Genomic DNA, 12,854 nt, shown 5'->3' with positions numbered 1-12,854 from the left:
TTCACTTAAACACACTTAAATACCTAAATACTGGTACTTTTTCAGTAATGCTTTGCTTTTGCCCCCCCCTCCTACCATAGACGCCAGATTTGTGGGGACTTGGGATGTTGTTTTCTCACGCACACTTTGACCAATCTTGGCCATGAAAGCCTGCAGCTCTTTCAAAGCTGCCATTGGTCTCTTGGTTGTCTCTATGATCAGTTTCCTTATTACTCTGTCATCAGGTTTGGAGAGATGGACTGATCTATTGTCTTGATGGCGTTTTACAACTTCTGCTTCTTAATAATTGTCTGCTCCTAAGAATATTCAAGTTCTTTGAAATTTTGTTACCCGTTCCTTGATCTGTGCCTTTCCACAGTTTTGTCCATAAGTTGTTTTGAAAGCTCCTTGGTGAGTCTTTGCTTTGAAATGCAACACCCAGGAGAGGAACCTACAGATGCTGCTGAATTTATACCGCAATGATGTGACTCTCTATAATTTAATATAGATTGAGGCCAGTTAATATGCTGTATAAGTTTGAAGGTGACTGGTTATATCTAAGCTAATTACAAGGTTACAAGGGCAATAGATATTTATCCAACCAAGTGATTTCAGATTTTAATATTCTACAAATTTCTAGAATATTTTTTTCACTTGGAAGATGTAGGGTAGGATGTGTAGACAGTTTTAATATTTTAATTCCCAAAAATGTATACACTTATTTGCAGTCTCCAGATTTTTTTATATTGTCTTTTTCATAGATATATAATTATAACATTGATAATTATCATTATATAAATGCTTTTTACTAATTTATAGTTATATTATAAAATATAAAGAATATAATTTATAATTAAGCCTAGTCAAATCTAGCAGATATTAGACATGCAGAAAATAATTTTGTAAGCTGATTAGACAACATAAAATGCAAGGAAAGTTTTGTTTTGCAGAGTAATAACCTGCAATAAACGCATCAGTGATGGGTCCAATGACAGGAATGTGTCTATAGACCAAATTAACAAAAAACTTTACATTTAATTCATAATATAAGTTACTGAATAGATAACTAAACCTTAATAAAAGCCATCTTTTCAAGAGGATGCTTGTTCACAAAGACATCAATATTATCCCAGTACATAAGTTATTAAATTAAAGTAGATTTAAAGTGAATTAAGCAAAAGAAAACAAAATTATGAAATGTTTCTTTTAACTGCTTATTAGATAACAAATCCTTATATTGGTCACTACTCACTTGTTGAAGGCTTGTGGAATTCCTAGGTTGGTTCTCATAAGAGTTGGTGAGGAACTTCATTCCATATCCATCGTCCCAGCTGTCAAAATTATGGTCTAAGAGTGTGAAAAATTATTCAGTTCCCTTTTTTCTTTCCTTCCACAAAAAATGTTTAGTACAGAAATTAGCTATTACCTTTGCTATTAACTGACATGAAACTACAATAACAAATAAGAAAAGCTGAACATCTTTTTACTTCCTCAAAATCTGTGGTATGTAATTTCATTCACCATTTCTAACATTTTTTAGTAAGAGTCCAAAAAATTCTAGTTAAGGTCTCATTTTTGAAGTCTGTTCATTGAAGACTGGGCTAATTAAATATCATATCTCATGTATTGCATATTGGCCACTGCCTGTTGGAATAAACTTCCTCTCAATCAGGTTCTTCTGACAGTATGTTGTGTGACTTAATTACTGCAGCACTTGTGCTGATCTCTTTTGCAGAACTGATAAAGATTTTTTCATCCATAACTGCCACTAATTACTCACACTATTCAATCCCTCTTCGGCTGGCCCATGGCTATTTGGCAAAACACACAAGGCAAATGTAACCAATGACCTGGCTTTTACTCCCTTCTTAAGAACGTTTTTTCACTTTGTTGTAATCTTTTAGTAGAAAGAGTCGCTTTTTCTAGGAGATTTGCAGCTCAGGTGCTGGGTTCTGGATGAGTTCATAGATGCAAATCCCAGATGGGATGCTGGCGTTGTACCCTTGAGCAAGGTTATTTATTTAGATTGCTCTAATAAATATCCCATATAAATTAAGACCCTTTAGGTTGTCATTGTAAATGTAGATGTTTTCAATTCCTTTATCTGGATATAAAGTGATTAAAATTAACCCCCCCACCACACATTCAAAAAGATGTCTTGAGGTCTTTGGACTGTGGTTCTCAAAACATTAATTTTCTGTATGACTGTCATAGCATTCCTCTTCTTTGTGGTTCTCCAGCAGTTTTTAAAGATACTGTTTTAGAATCTTATGTTTCTTTCTGTTTTTCTGCATCACCCTACTAGTGTTCTTATCACACAGCCATTTTTAGACATTTGCATAAATCTTTTTTAACAATATTTTCTGCTACATACCCACCCAATTTGAGATAAGCAATTTTGTGTTTGCGAATCTTAGCTCACAGTTACATGCAACCACACATGGGGAGAACAAGTGTGAACTGACTCTTTGGACTCATCCACATTAGTTGACACATCACAGGCAATTTAGCCCCATACAGGAGGATCAAAGCTGACTGAAGCAGAGATGTGTCAACAGCATTTGAAGTCAGCAAATGTTGCAGGGTCACTGGGAACCCAGAGAACACTGACTGAATAATCCCAACCCCATCTTTAGCTGCACTCCAAGACCTATGTGCCAGCCCTTGCGAAATTGTAGTGACACTCAGTACACTCAGTGACATGATGCCTGCTGGAACCTGTGACACCTGAATAATAGTGCTCAAACTGCATTCTAACAAGCAGTGGAATTGCTCGAGGGCGACCTCTTCTTTGTGAGACTCAAGAGTAGACCCCAATGCTCAGGGAATATGTAAAGAATGTGGACTTTACACTGTGGGGATATTAGTAAGGAGAGCGTAGTTTGCCTAAAGTCTACCAACTGCAGAAAACAGGGACCTTTATCTTTTGCAGTTCCATAAAATCACACAAAATTCTGACCGCTGTGTAATGTACACTCCATCATACTGCTCATTCTTACCATTTAGATAAGTAAAGAAACGACGGAACCATGTAAACATTACACTGGCAGCTAACTGCTCAATAAAGAGCCTTGAAAATTGTGGGGGAGTGTGAGCAAAGGAAAGCAATTATGTGTGCATGTATCCATAATTAGTGTCCACAAGAAAATGTAATTTTTGAAGTCCATTCCAAGAAATATTTTTTATAACAGAGTAGATCCACTTGAAAAAGTAGTAACCATGCAAACAAAGGATGGCAAACAGGAAAGAATGGAAAAGATAAGACTTGGTAGTTTGTCTACTTGCAGCTCAAATGGGAGCTCAAACCTGGAGATCAAAGACCTTTGTTCAAATGAGGACAAAAAAAAAATCAACAATGGAGAATAAATCCTGAATAGTGATTAAAAGAGCAAAAATAAAAGTGTCATCAAGAGATTAAAAAATACAAATAATTCTGGTCCTTCAGTTGGAAATTCAAGTAGAACAAGTAGGAGATTGACAGTATGTTGTGTAGCTCCTAACTAACATATTGGAGTTTGTACCATAAACGTATACAGGAAATCTGACAATGAACAAACAGGAAATACAGTATTTATAAAGGACCTGATTGAACCTGAGGAAGACTAAAGGGTTCTCTTTCCTAAGTGGTGATAACTTTAAACATAAAAAGACTTAATCTTAATTCCTGAAAGTAAGGAAGAACAATTTGAAATTTAAAATATTATGGAATGACCCCGGCATCAGAAAAAGCCAATCCTTATTATGCCTGAAAGTCACAATTAATACATGACAAACTCAACAAGACAGGTGACAATATGTAAAGTGTAACAAAGCCTGCTATCAAAACTAGATACTTTGGTGAGAATAAGATGGATTAAAATGCAGAATCCTTTGTTGCACGGTACGTTGAAAAGCAAAAAAAAAAGCCATGTTATTCAACAGTTAATTGAGATTACTTTTATTTCAGTGAAATGTCCAGGTGTCTTCATAATTATGACTACTAATGTGTATTGGTTGCAAACCAGTTTTAATTGGTCTTTTGTTTTTTTTAAAAGATAATCTTCATATGTTTTGACTTCATAGGCTGAAATCCTTAGTCAGTTGACTACCATATGGTATCCTTGGGGAAAAGGTGTTAAACCCTTACAAGACTTAAAAAGCCTGTGATCATATTCAAGATGAGAACAATAGTATGCTGGGGTGATTAACAATCAGTGAATAGAGTAATGGTGAGTTTTAATAGGTTGGAGTGCCTGTTTTCATCAAACTTTCTTAAATGTTCTTTTGAGGAAGACTTGGTTATCTAAAAATACTTTAAAATGCTTCAAAACCTTCTTGACTGTGATAAGGAGCACATACTGTGATTGATGCATTAGTTATACTACTGCTGCAATTTCAAAAGAATCATCCCCAAACCATGAATAATAGCTGTTCTACAAAAGAACAGCCACAACAAAATGTATTAATTCTATATAAAAAAACTAAGGTTATTACAACAGGTTAAAAACTTTGTTCTAGAAAATTAAAAGATCCTATGATCATGACACTATGACATCTAAGTAATTTCCCTAATGACACCAACTTTAAAGTTAAATTTAATTTAGGAAAATATGCACCTCTTGAAGATTTTACTCAAAAGCAATTAAGTAGTTAATTGGTACATTAAGGTCATTTTTTCCTTTGGGAAAAACAAAACCTTAATTACATTCAGTACAGACCGTACATTTAAGACTACAAGGAATTATTTAAATTTCAAAACACCCAAATTCCCATATTAATCACTGATCAACGTGAATCACAATAAATTCTTTGCTATTTGAAGCTCGTGAATGGCATTTCTTTTAGTTTTGAAATTCATGCAGTTTCACAAGAGTAAATGACAGAACATGTTTTGTAGAAAGCACTTTTAAATCATCACCCCTTAATGCTAAATTTCTAAACACCTAAGAAGTATGTTTATCAACCAACTCTCAAATGTACAGTGTAGTGCATTAGTCCAATGTTGATCCAAAAAGAAATAAAAAATATGGACACTGTAATAACTTCATATTTAGGATGCATTTTACTAAGGAAGGAGTCTATAATTTTAATTTTATTTTGTGATCATTTCTATAATATAAACCACTCTAAATAATGACAAGCTAGCATCTATAATATAAAATGAATGAGAAGCAGATCGAGATAGATCAATCTCTAAACAATGAATTCATCATTTCATTCTTTTACTTATAAATTTTTTTGTTCTGACAGTAAAACCATGTAATTAACTGAGATGTTCATATACATATAACAGCACAGTTTGGTAAAACCGCAACATAACAGTGATATGATCTATTAGAATATCGTGCTGTAAAACGTTGGCAAAACTGTATACAAATGTTTTTTTTAAAAGAACATTTTCCCATTAAACCACACCAAGTACCAGCAGGTGCATTAAGCCACTGAGAAGAAAGCTCTGTTGCTATTACAGCTAATCTGTTTTATCAATGTTACTGTACACTTAGAAATATAGCTGCTTCCCATTTTCTCCCGTAATGCATCATCAACAATCTGGAACATTTCCTTAACACTTTTATCCATTTCATGCCATGATAGAATCCACTGTGGAAAGGGACAGAAATTCACAAATTTAAGTGTATATTGACAATGTAACACTGATTTGAAGTAAAATACTACCACATTAACATGGCACTGTAAAGTTTTGTACCTTTCAGGAATATAGGACAAATTCTTTTTTGCTGTATACTTAGCCAAGGCTGAAAGACATCTTTACAGTATTTATTTTAAAAGTGCACTCAATGCTCCATCTTTGTCCAAGGACCAAAAATTGACCAGTGCTAAGGACATTCTGGAAGACTTCCAAAATGCAAACCATCATGCCTGCATGTCATGAAACTGGGGTGTATCTCGATTAAAATTTGAACTTGTACATCTTGGTGTAAGTTTTACATCTGTTCCAGACCACTAAAGAAACTTAAGAGGGGTTTGTGGGGGGGTGGTGGTGGGGAAGGGTGTGAGAATGAGGTTTAGTGGGATTCTCCGTTTACTGATGATCCTTCTCCTCGAGGTGAGGACGACCTGGAGATTCCTCTTTCAGTGTTATCAGAACTGGACCCACTTTGACTGTGCTGGTCAGCAGATGTAGCGCTGGAAGTTGGTGTGGACTTTGTTTTCTCCTTAAAGTCTGTAATAATAACAGTCAGATCTCCTACTGTGACTTCCAAGTGCTGTGCACTGCTTCTGTCCACGTTTTTTAATCTTGGCCTGCAGTTGCAAAGCAGAAAAACAACAGTCAAAAATTAGTATTCCGACATCTGTCATGGAGAAAGAAAAAATGCAGAGGCTGAAAATTAAATATTTAGTTATCACTGATAGCTCCAGTGGCAAACCTTTGAAAATTAAAGCAAAAGTATGAAACAAGCGTTAACCTAGCAGTCACCAGGTCCCAATGGCTGCGGTAAAATGACTGAACATCACAGGGTAGAATATAGTTAGTTATGGGTTCCCGTGTTTGATGAGCAGCAGCATTTCCTGTGGTTGTAATAGACCTACAGAAGGCAGTGTACAAGGGGAGGTTCTATCTTTCCAAAAGCCAAACTTGACAGTCACAAATACACTTTATAGCATTGACTGACATTGTGGAAGATGCATTGTGCTTCTGATTCCTTCAGGCTAGCTTGAAAAAAAAAACTTTAACAAAAACATTTAATCAGAAATTTTGATTCAATTGGCAAAGAAAAACAATAACTTCATAATGAATAAAATTATTTTAAATACAGGCATCTCTGCTTTAATGCGATAGGTGCCTTCCTGTAAAACCTCTCGTTATTTAAAACCGCACAATAAAAATAACAGGGCTTATGGGAAAAATGAGATTAGGGGTAGACCATTCAAAACGTAACCAAATGCCTAACCAAAGCTTTACCAAATTTATTAGTTATCCTAATTAAAATGTCTACACAGTTTAAACACGTCAAATTCATAGTGTAGCATTTTTATGGAACGGTTCATGTGGGCAACAACAAGACATTTAGATAGCACACGCACTCTTTATTACAGGCCTCCATCAGCCTGTTACCCGTTTCCTGAGACCATAAACCCCTCGAACAAAACTTAAACACATGCAGCAAAGGGAACACATACACACGTTAGGGTGGATACAGGTCTTGAGAAGAAAACGGGGGTAAACATCAACCAACCAAGTACAATTTCCTAAAAAAACACTACATAGCTAAGGTTAGCTAGGGGTTATTAGCCTGCGGGCCCTAAGACCATCTCCTGACAGTGGTTCCCAGTCTGCACCGAGGCGCATACTAATTATCCAGGTGTTCTTCCACCAAGACACCAGGCGAGGGCGCTACAATAATAAATACTATAGTAAAGTTAGGATTTTACCTTGAAAAAAAGTGAACTTCACCACCTCAAATTCTAAGCTTTAAGTATATATACATGTATAAGGAAAGTGATTAGCTTTCTGATGCTCAGTGTACTTTTTTACACTTTTGCCTTGAAAAATCAAATATAATAATAATAATAATTAATAATTGCTTACACTTATACTGAGCTTTTCTGAACTCCCCTACACCACCACCAATGTGCAGCATCCACCTGGATGATGCGATGGCAGCCATAGTGCGCCAGAATGCTCACCACACACCAGCTATCAGTGGGGAGGAGAGCAGAGTAATGAAGCCAATTCATAGTTGGGGATTATTAGGAGGTTAGGATTGGTAAGGGCCAATGGGAAATCTGGCCAGCACGCCAGGGTTACACCCCTACTCTTTTCAAGAAACGCCCTGGGATTTTTAATCCACAGAGAGTCAGGACCTCGGTTTTACGTCTCATCTGAAAGATGGCGCCTGTTTACAGTATAGTGTCCCTGTCACCATACTGTGGCATTAGGACCCACATGGACCACGGGGTGAGCACCCCCTGCTGCCCCACACTAACACCTCTTCCAGCAGCAACCTAAGTTTTTCCCAGGAGGTCTCTCATCCAGGTACTGACCAGGCTCACACCTGCTTAGCTACAGTGGATTGCCAGCTGGGAGTTGCAGAGTGATCTGGCTGCTGCCTCATACAAGTATGAGTGCAAACGAATCTTTACAACAACAATAAAATTAAGCAGAGTTGATGTAACAAATCCACAGTACATTGATAGAAATAACATGCTGAGACAGAAAAACATGATTTATGTATTTTATTATTGATATTATATTTTTTAAATGGCTTTGAACATTCAGACAGGGAGGCTCAAAGTGTTGGGCAGAGCATTCCACAGTATACGGAAATTTCTGTGGAAAGCCCTATTATTCAGTGTATGTAGCCTTGTCCTGGGGACACTCGGTAAGACAGAATTTAAAGAGCAGAACTACCAAGATGGAGCATTACACCTCAGCAGGTTTATGTTTTTTAAATAAGTGGGTCCTGAAATTGCTTATAATTAAAAACTCATCTGCTAGAACACGCAGAAGTATTTTGATAGTTGACAGTGCTCTTAAAAGCACCAATAAACAGTACATTATAGAAGTAAACATCTACAAAACAAAACTGTTGGAACAGGTTCTCAGGAAGTGCTTGAGACAGAATAGGTCAATGTTATGGAGATTATATGAGATATACATATACATGAGATACACATCTGAAATGATAAAGAGGTTTGATGAGCTTACCAAACTGTCAAAGACCATGCCAAAGGTATCCAAACTGCATAGGTTGTGTGGATTCTAAGACCTCAACTAAGATCTGAAAACAATCGGTCATGCACATTTCCTTGGGGCTGTCATATGCAAGATTTGTTTTGTTTGGCAAGTAATGAAACTTCTGCCTCATTGTTCCATACTAATATATATTTCTGCCACAAGTATTCCTTCTTCTGCTGTACTGGAGAATATTTATTCCCCAGAGGTCCTTATATCTTCCTTCTGATGGCTAACCTACTTTTCCTTCTTACCAGTCTATAACCTTCCCAGGGATTTCACTACTCCTTCCCATAATACACCAAAGACAGGGCCAGTGACTACTTCTTTACGCAGCTATTAAGTATAGTTTTATCTTCCTTGAGTGGTCAACAACAATGTAAAGGGTTCTTTTCCTACATTTCTTTACGTTTGGATATTGCCTATTATTTATTCAAGTACAACAAATCAAATCTTCCTACCCAAGACCCTATCTAAAAGTTTTGTAGTTATCTTATGTATTTATGGACTATATAATAAAATAAGCTGAAAAACATCCAGTGTGATATATTAAGATACTGATGTTTTGAAACACAATTACTACAATTTGTTTCATGATTATTAATACTGGCATGAAGAACTTTATTCTCAAAAATAGACAGTAGCTGTTTTCAAGAGGGCCTTAGTTTTTTTTCTAAACATATATACAAAACAAATTCTTTGATTTAGTTTTTAAAAGGCATAAAACCTTTTAAAAAGTGGGTTTTTACAATTTATTAAGTATAATGATAAGAATAATAATGTTATTATCACATTACAAAAAAATATATTGGTGTGCTGGAATCAGGCCAAAGGAAAGCAACTCGATACATTCACGGGCATAAAGGATTGTCCTCACTGACAAGCGAAAACAACTTCCGGTTCAGGAATTTCAATGTAATTAACTTTAAACCACAAAAATATATTGCAGAGTGCCTTTCATTGCAGAAGGTGAGATTCGAACTTAAATGCCATCCTTTATAGGAGCAGCACTCTGTGCCTGACACATTAAGATAATAAAGGATGGACACTTGCTTATTGATGTCAGCAGCTATCTATCCCAAGATGGGTAGTTTTCAATTTCTATTGTAACTCTGTACATTGAAGATGGTACCATGGAATTTCCTGGCCAGTTATTGGACTATGAAACCCTCTAACATTTGTAATCTATGTTTTGTCAAATTAAAGCAATCCCAGAGTCCATGACTGCTGACCTCACTCACGTTATGTGGGTTTTGATCACTTGCACAAGGTAGGGGGAACCAGAACAAAATTATTCCTCCTTAAATAGGGTCCCAGAATAAACATTTATTTCACATCTGATCATATCTGTCCATCACAACTCCTGTACTTCAACCTTACCTCATTTTCTTGTGACCGTTTTTTTTGAGTGTTGTTTCCTTTTCATTTTTTTCTTTTTCTGCTTTGTCTTTTTTCTCTTTCTTTGGTTGTGTTGGGGAAGCAAACTGCTGGGTTACTTGTTGTGCAACCAGCTGGGAAACTGGCCGCGGTTTCCTGTAATAGCAAAAGGGTACAAAAGCGTTATAGAGGATAACTGTACAAAACCCCAAAAAGTACACCATTAAAGAACACTAATATTACAATATATATATTGTTATATATATATAAAGAACACTAATATTTACAAAATAATCACAAACCAAACAGTGAACAATTACAACCTGCATTAAGGTGTGTGCATAAAAAATAGTGATCTTAGTTAAAACAGGCATTAATTTCAGATGTCTTTAGAACAGAGCCAATGACAAAGAAATTTTGACAACTTAGCACTTAAAACTGTTTATTCATTACACTGTTTCACTACTTTAAAAGGCTTGCTTAGCACGTACATGTATTAAATAGATTTTATCTGGTGGTACCAATAAAACATTTATGTTTGAGATCTTACACACAGAAATATAGACTGTTCATTTTAGGGAATTAATAAAGCTTTAAATAAGAAAAAACATTTAAAGTATAGTTTGAGAATCCTTGATGTCATTTGATATTAAGATGCATCATGTAAGCACTCTGTCCACCTTTTGAAGAGAATATGCAATACAACAAGCTTGAAAATGGTTATTAAGGTATCTACACATTAAAGTGTTCTATTTTCAGATATTTGTTGTTGGGAGTTTCAGGATGCATACTATAACTATGCAGGTAACTGAAGAGTGGACAATGACAATGTAAAGTTAAAACAAGAGACTGTCCTGAAACTTTAGGATACCAAAACTTGGAATTGCAATTATTAATTTACTAAAGATTAATCTAATTTAATTATTAGAGCCATGCTATTTGTTCTTGTATTAGCAAGTAGTGGACATCCTTTATATTGTAAGTCATTGGATCAGGCATTTAGTAAAAAAATGGCATCTACTTAAGTAAACAATGCTGCATGTATTATACTCTAGATTTTTCCATTTAAAATCTATACTCAAGAGCCTGCTTCCCATGACAAAACACTGACAACTCTTTAAAGAACATATCAGCATTGGCAGGTATATAAACAGCATTAGCCACTGAGTCTGTGATAAAACAATTGGAACAATAAAACGTTATTCACATGAAATAGAAATAGAAATACCAACCCCAAACATCTAATCCAATAACAAAACACTAATTTTTGTTAACAAAATAGAATCTTCCCTTTCATTTTAAAAATTAAAATTACCATAATGTTGCTTCGGATTCAATTTTTGCATAAATATATTTAGGCACAAATTCATTACAGTTCTTGATACCACAAATTATTACTTTTTAAGGTAGGCAACCTTTTCATGATGTTTAGTTTAAGTTCTATATTAATATGAGATTTTCATCTGACCTGACTGATTTTTATACCAGTCCAAATTAAGATGTCACTTCAAATTCAACAGACACTGTAATAATTTTTGCACATGAGGGAACATTTTAACAGGAAGCAAGGACCTTAAGAGTGAGAGATATCTTTACATATTAAGCCCTTCAACTGCTCCACATTGTGCAAGTGAAAGATATACCCAGAAACATGCATATTAAAATGTACAGCCTATGTTTTTCAATTAAAGATTATTGCTCAATAATAATTTATATGTATACATATTGCAGTTTAACAGAAAGCTTCTACCAGAGTACAGATGACAAAAAAAAGACAATGAAAAGTAAAATCAAAGACTGCATTTTTCTGGAATACTGAAAATGTATAATATTGAGGGTGATATGAATGCAGAAAGATTTCATACATAAAAAGCTAAAGCACCACAAATATTTCACGTCTTCATAATTCAGCACAGAAGCAATATGTCAACTGAAAGACTTACAAGCTCATCAGTTTCTGCAGGTTAAAATATAACTTTAAATATATTTCGCATAGACAATATCGCAAAACTGTAAATAATTAAACTAAACACTGAAACAAAACTGAAAATTTTCAAGACCCGAACATGGATCTTTTCAAGAGCTCAGTAACCTGCATCTACAAGCACATAAAAATGAAAGGCATACATAGGGATGTTATTCGTTTATACATAAGTCAAAAAGAATCTCATGCAAAGTGGAGCCTGAAAAAGGTAAAATAATTCATTTAGTGTAGGTGCATAACACAAGGTTACTGTAGGTCACTGTTATTGGTCTATTTCTGCACTCAACGTCTACTTAATCTCATAGCAAACATCACTATCCTGTATCATTAAAGTGAAGAGGCTAAGAAGCACATCACAAAATAAAATGTATGCAACCATGTTATGATTTATAGTTTACCATCCAACAGTATTATCTTTCTATTTTCTGGCCTTGACTCATAAAGAAGCCTAAAAAACAATAGATCTTGATGATAGCTCCAGTATTCTCAGAAGCTTGGAATTCATCCAGTGGATGTCTGGCAAAAATGTAACTTTATAAAAATTCATTAGTGTAAACTGCGCTACTAAAAGACCCATCTGTTCTCCTGCCATAGTATGAACATGTAGCAGAAATCGCCCCTGGAAGTGATCTTTCAATCCAATCACTCCCTTTTTGTACACACTGCCCTGTTTTCCAGCTGACATTAAACAGATGAGCCCTACAGGCCTCTGACACAGACTGCACCAAAAGCTGTACATTTCAACTAATGTGGACTGAAAACACAGAAAAAAAATAATAGGCCAAACGCAGAGAAATATAATAAAAGACCTGGAAGAGCAAATGGCAGACAAACAGA

At 35.2% G+C, this 12,854-nt stretch overlaps 1 protein-coding gene across 1 annotated transcript in view; it reads right to left on the bottom strand.

Moving 5' to 3' along the window:
- Nucleotides 1-3,900: 3,900 nt before the first annotated feature.
- yaf2 (YY1 associated factor 2) overlaps nucleotides 3,901-12,854 on the bottom strand; it is a 34,967-nt gene continuing 26,013 nt past the window's right edge. The window contains exons 3-4 of the mRNA XM_006642892.3: nucleotides 10,037-10,189; nucleotides 3,901-6,222 (exon numbers count right to left, since the gene is read on the bottom strand). Coding sequence (XP_006642955.1) covers nucleotides 5,985-6,222; nucleotides 10,037-10,189 — 391 coding nt within the window. The 3' untranslated portion in view covers nucleotides 3,901-5,984. The remainder of the gene's footprint in view (nucleotides 6,223-10,036; nucleotides 10,190-12,854) is intronic.

The sequence above is a fragment of the Lepisosteus oculatus genome, chromosome 7 (genome assembly GCF_040954835.1).
Source record: "Lepisosteus oculatus isolate fLepOcu1 chromosome 7, fLepOcu1.hap2, whole genome shotgun sequence".
NCBI lineage: Eukaryota > Metazoa > Chordata > Actinopteri > Semionotiformes > Lepisosteidae > Lepisosteus > Lepisosteus oculatus.
This window is presented reverse-complemented; position numbering and strand designations above follow the sequence as displayed.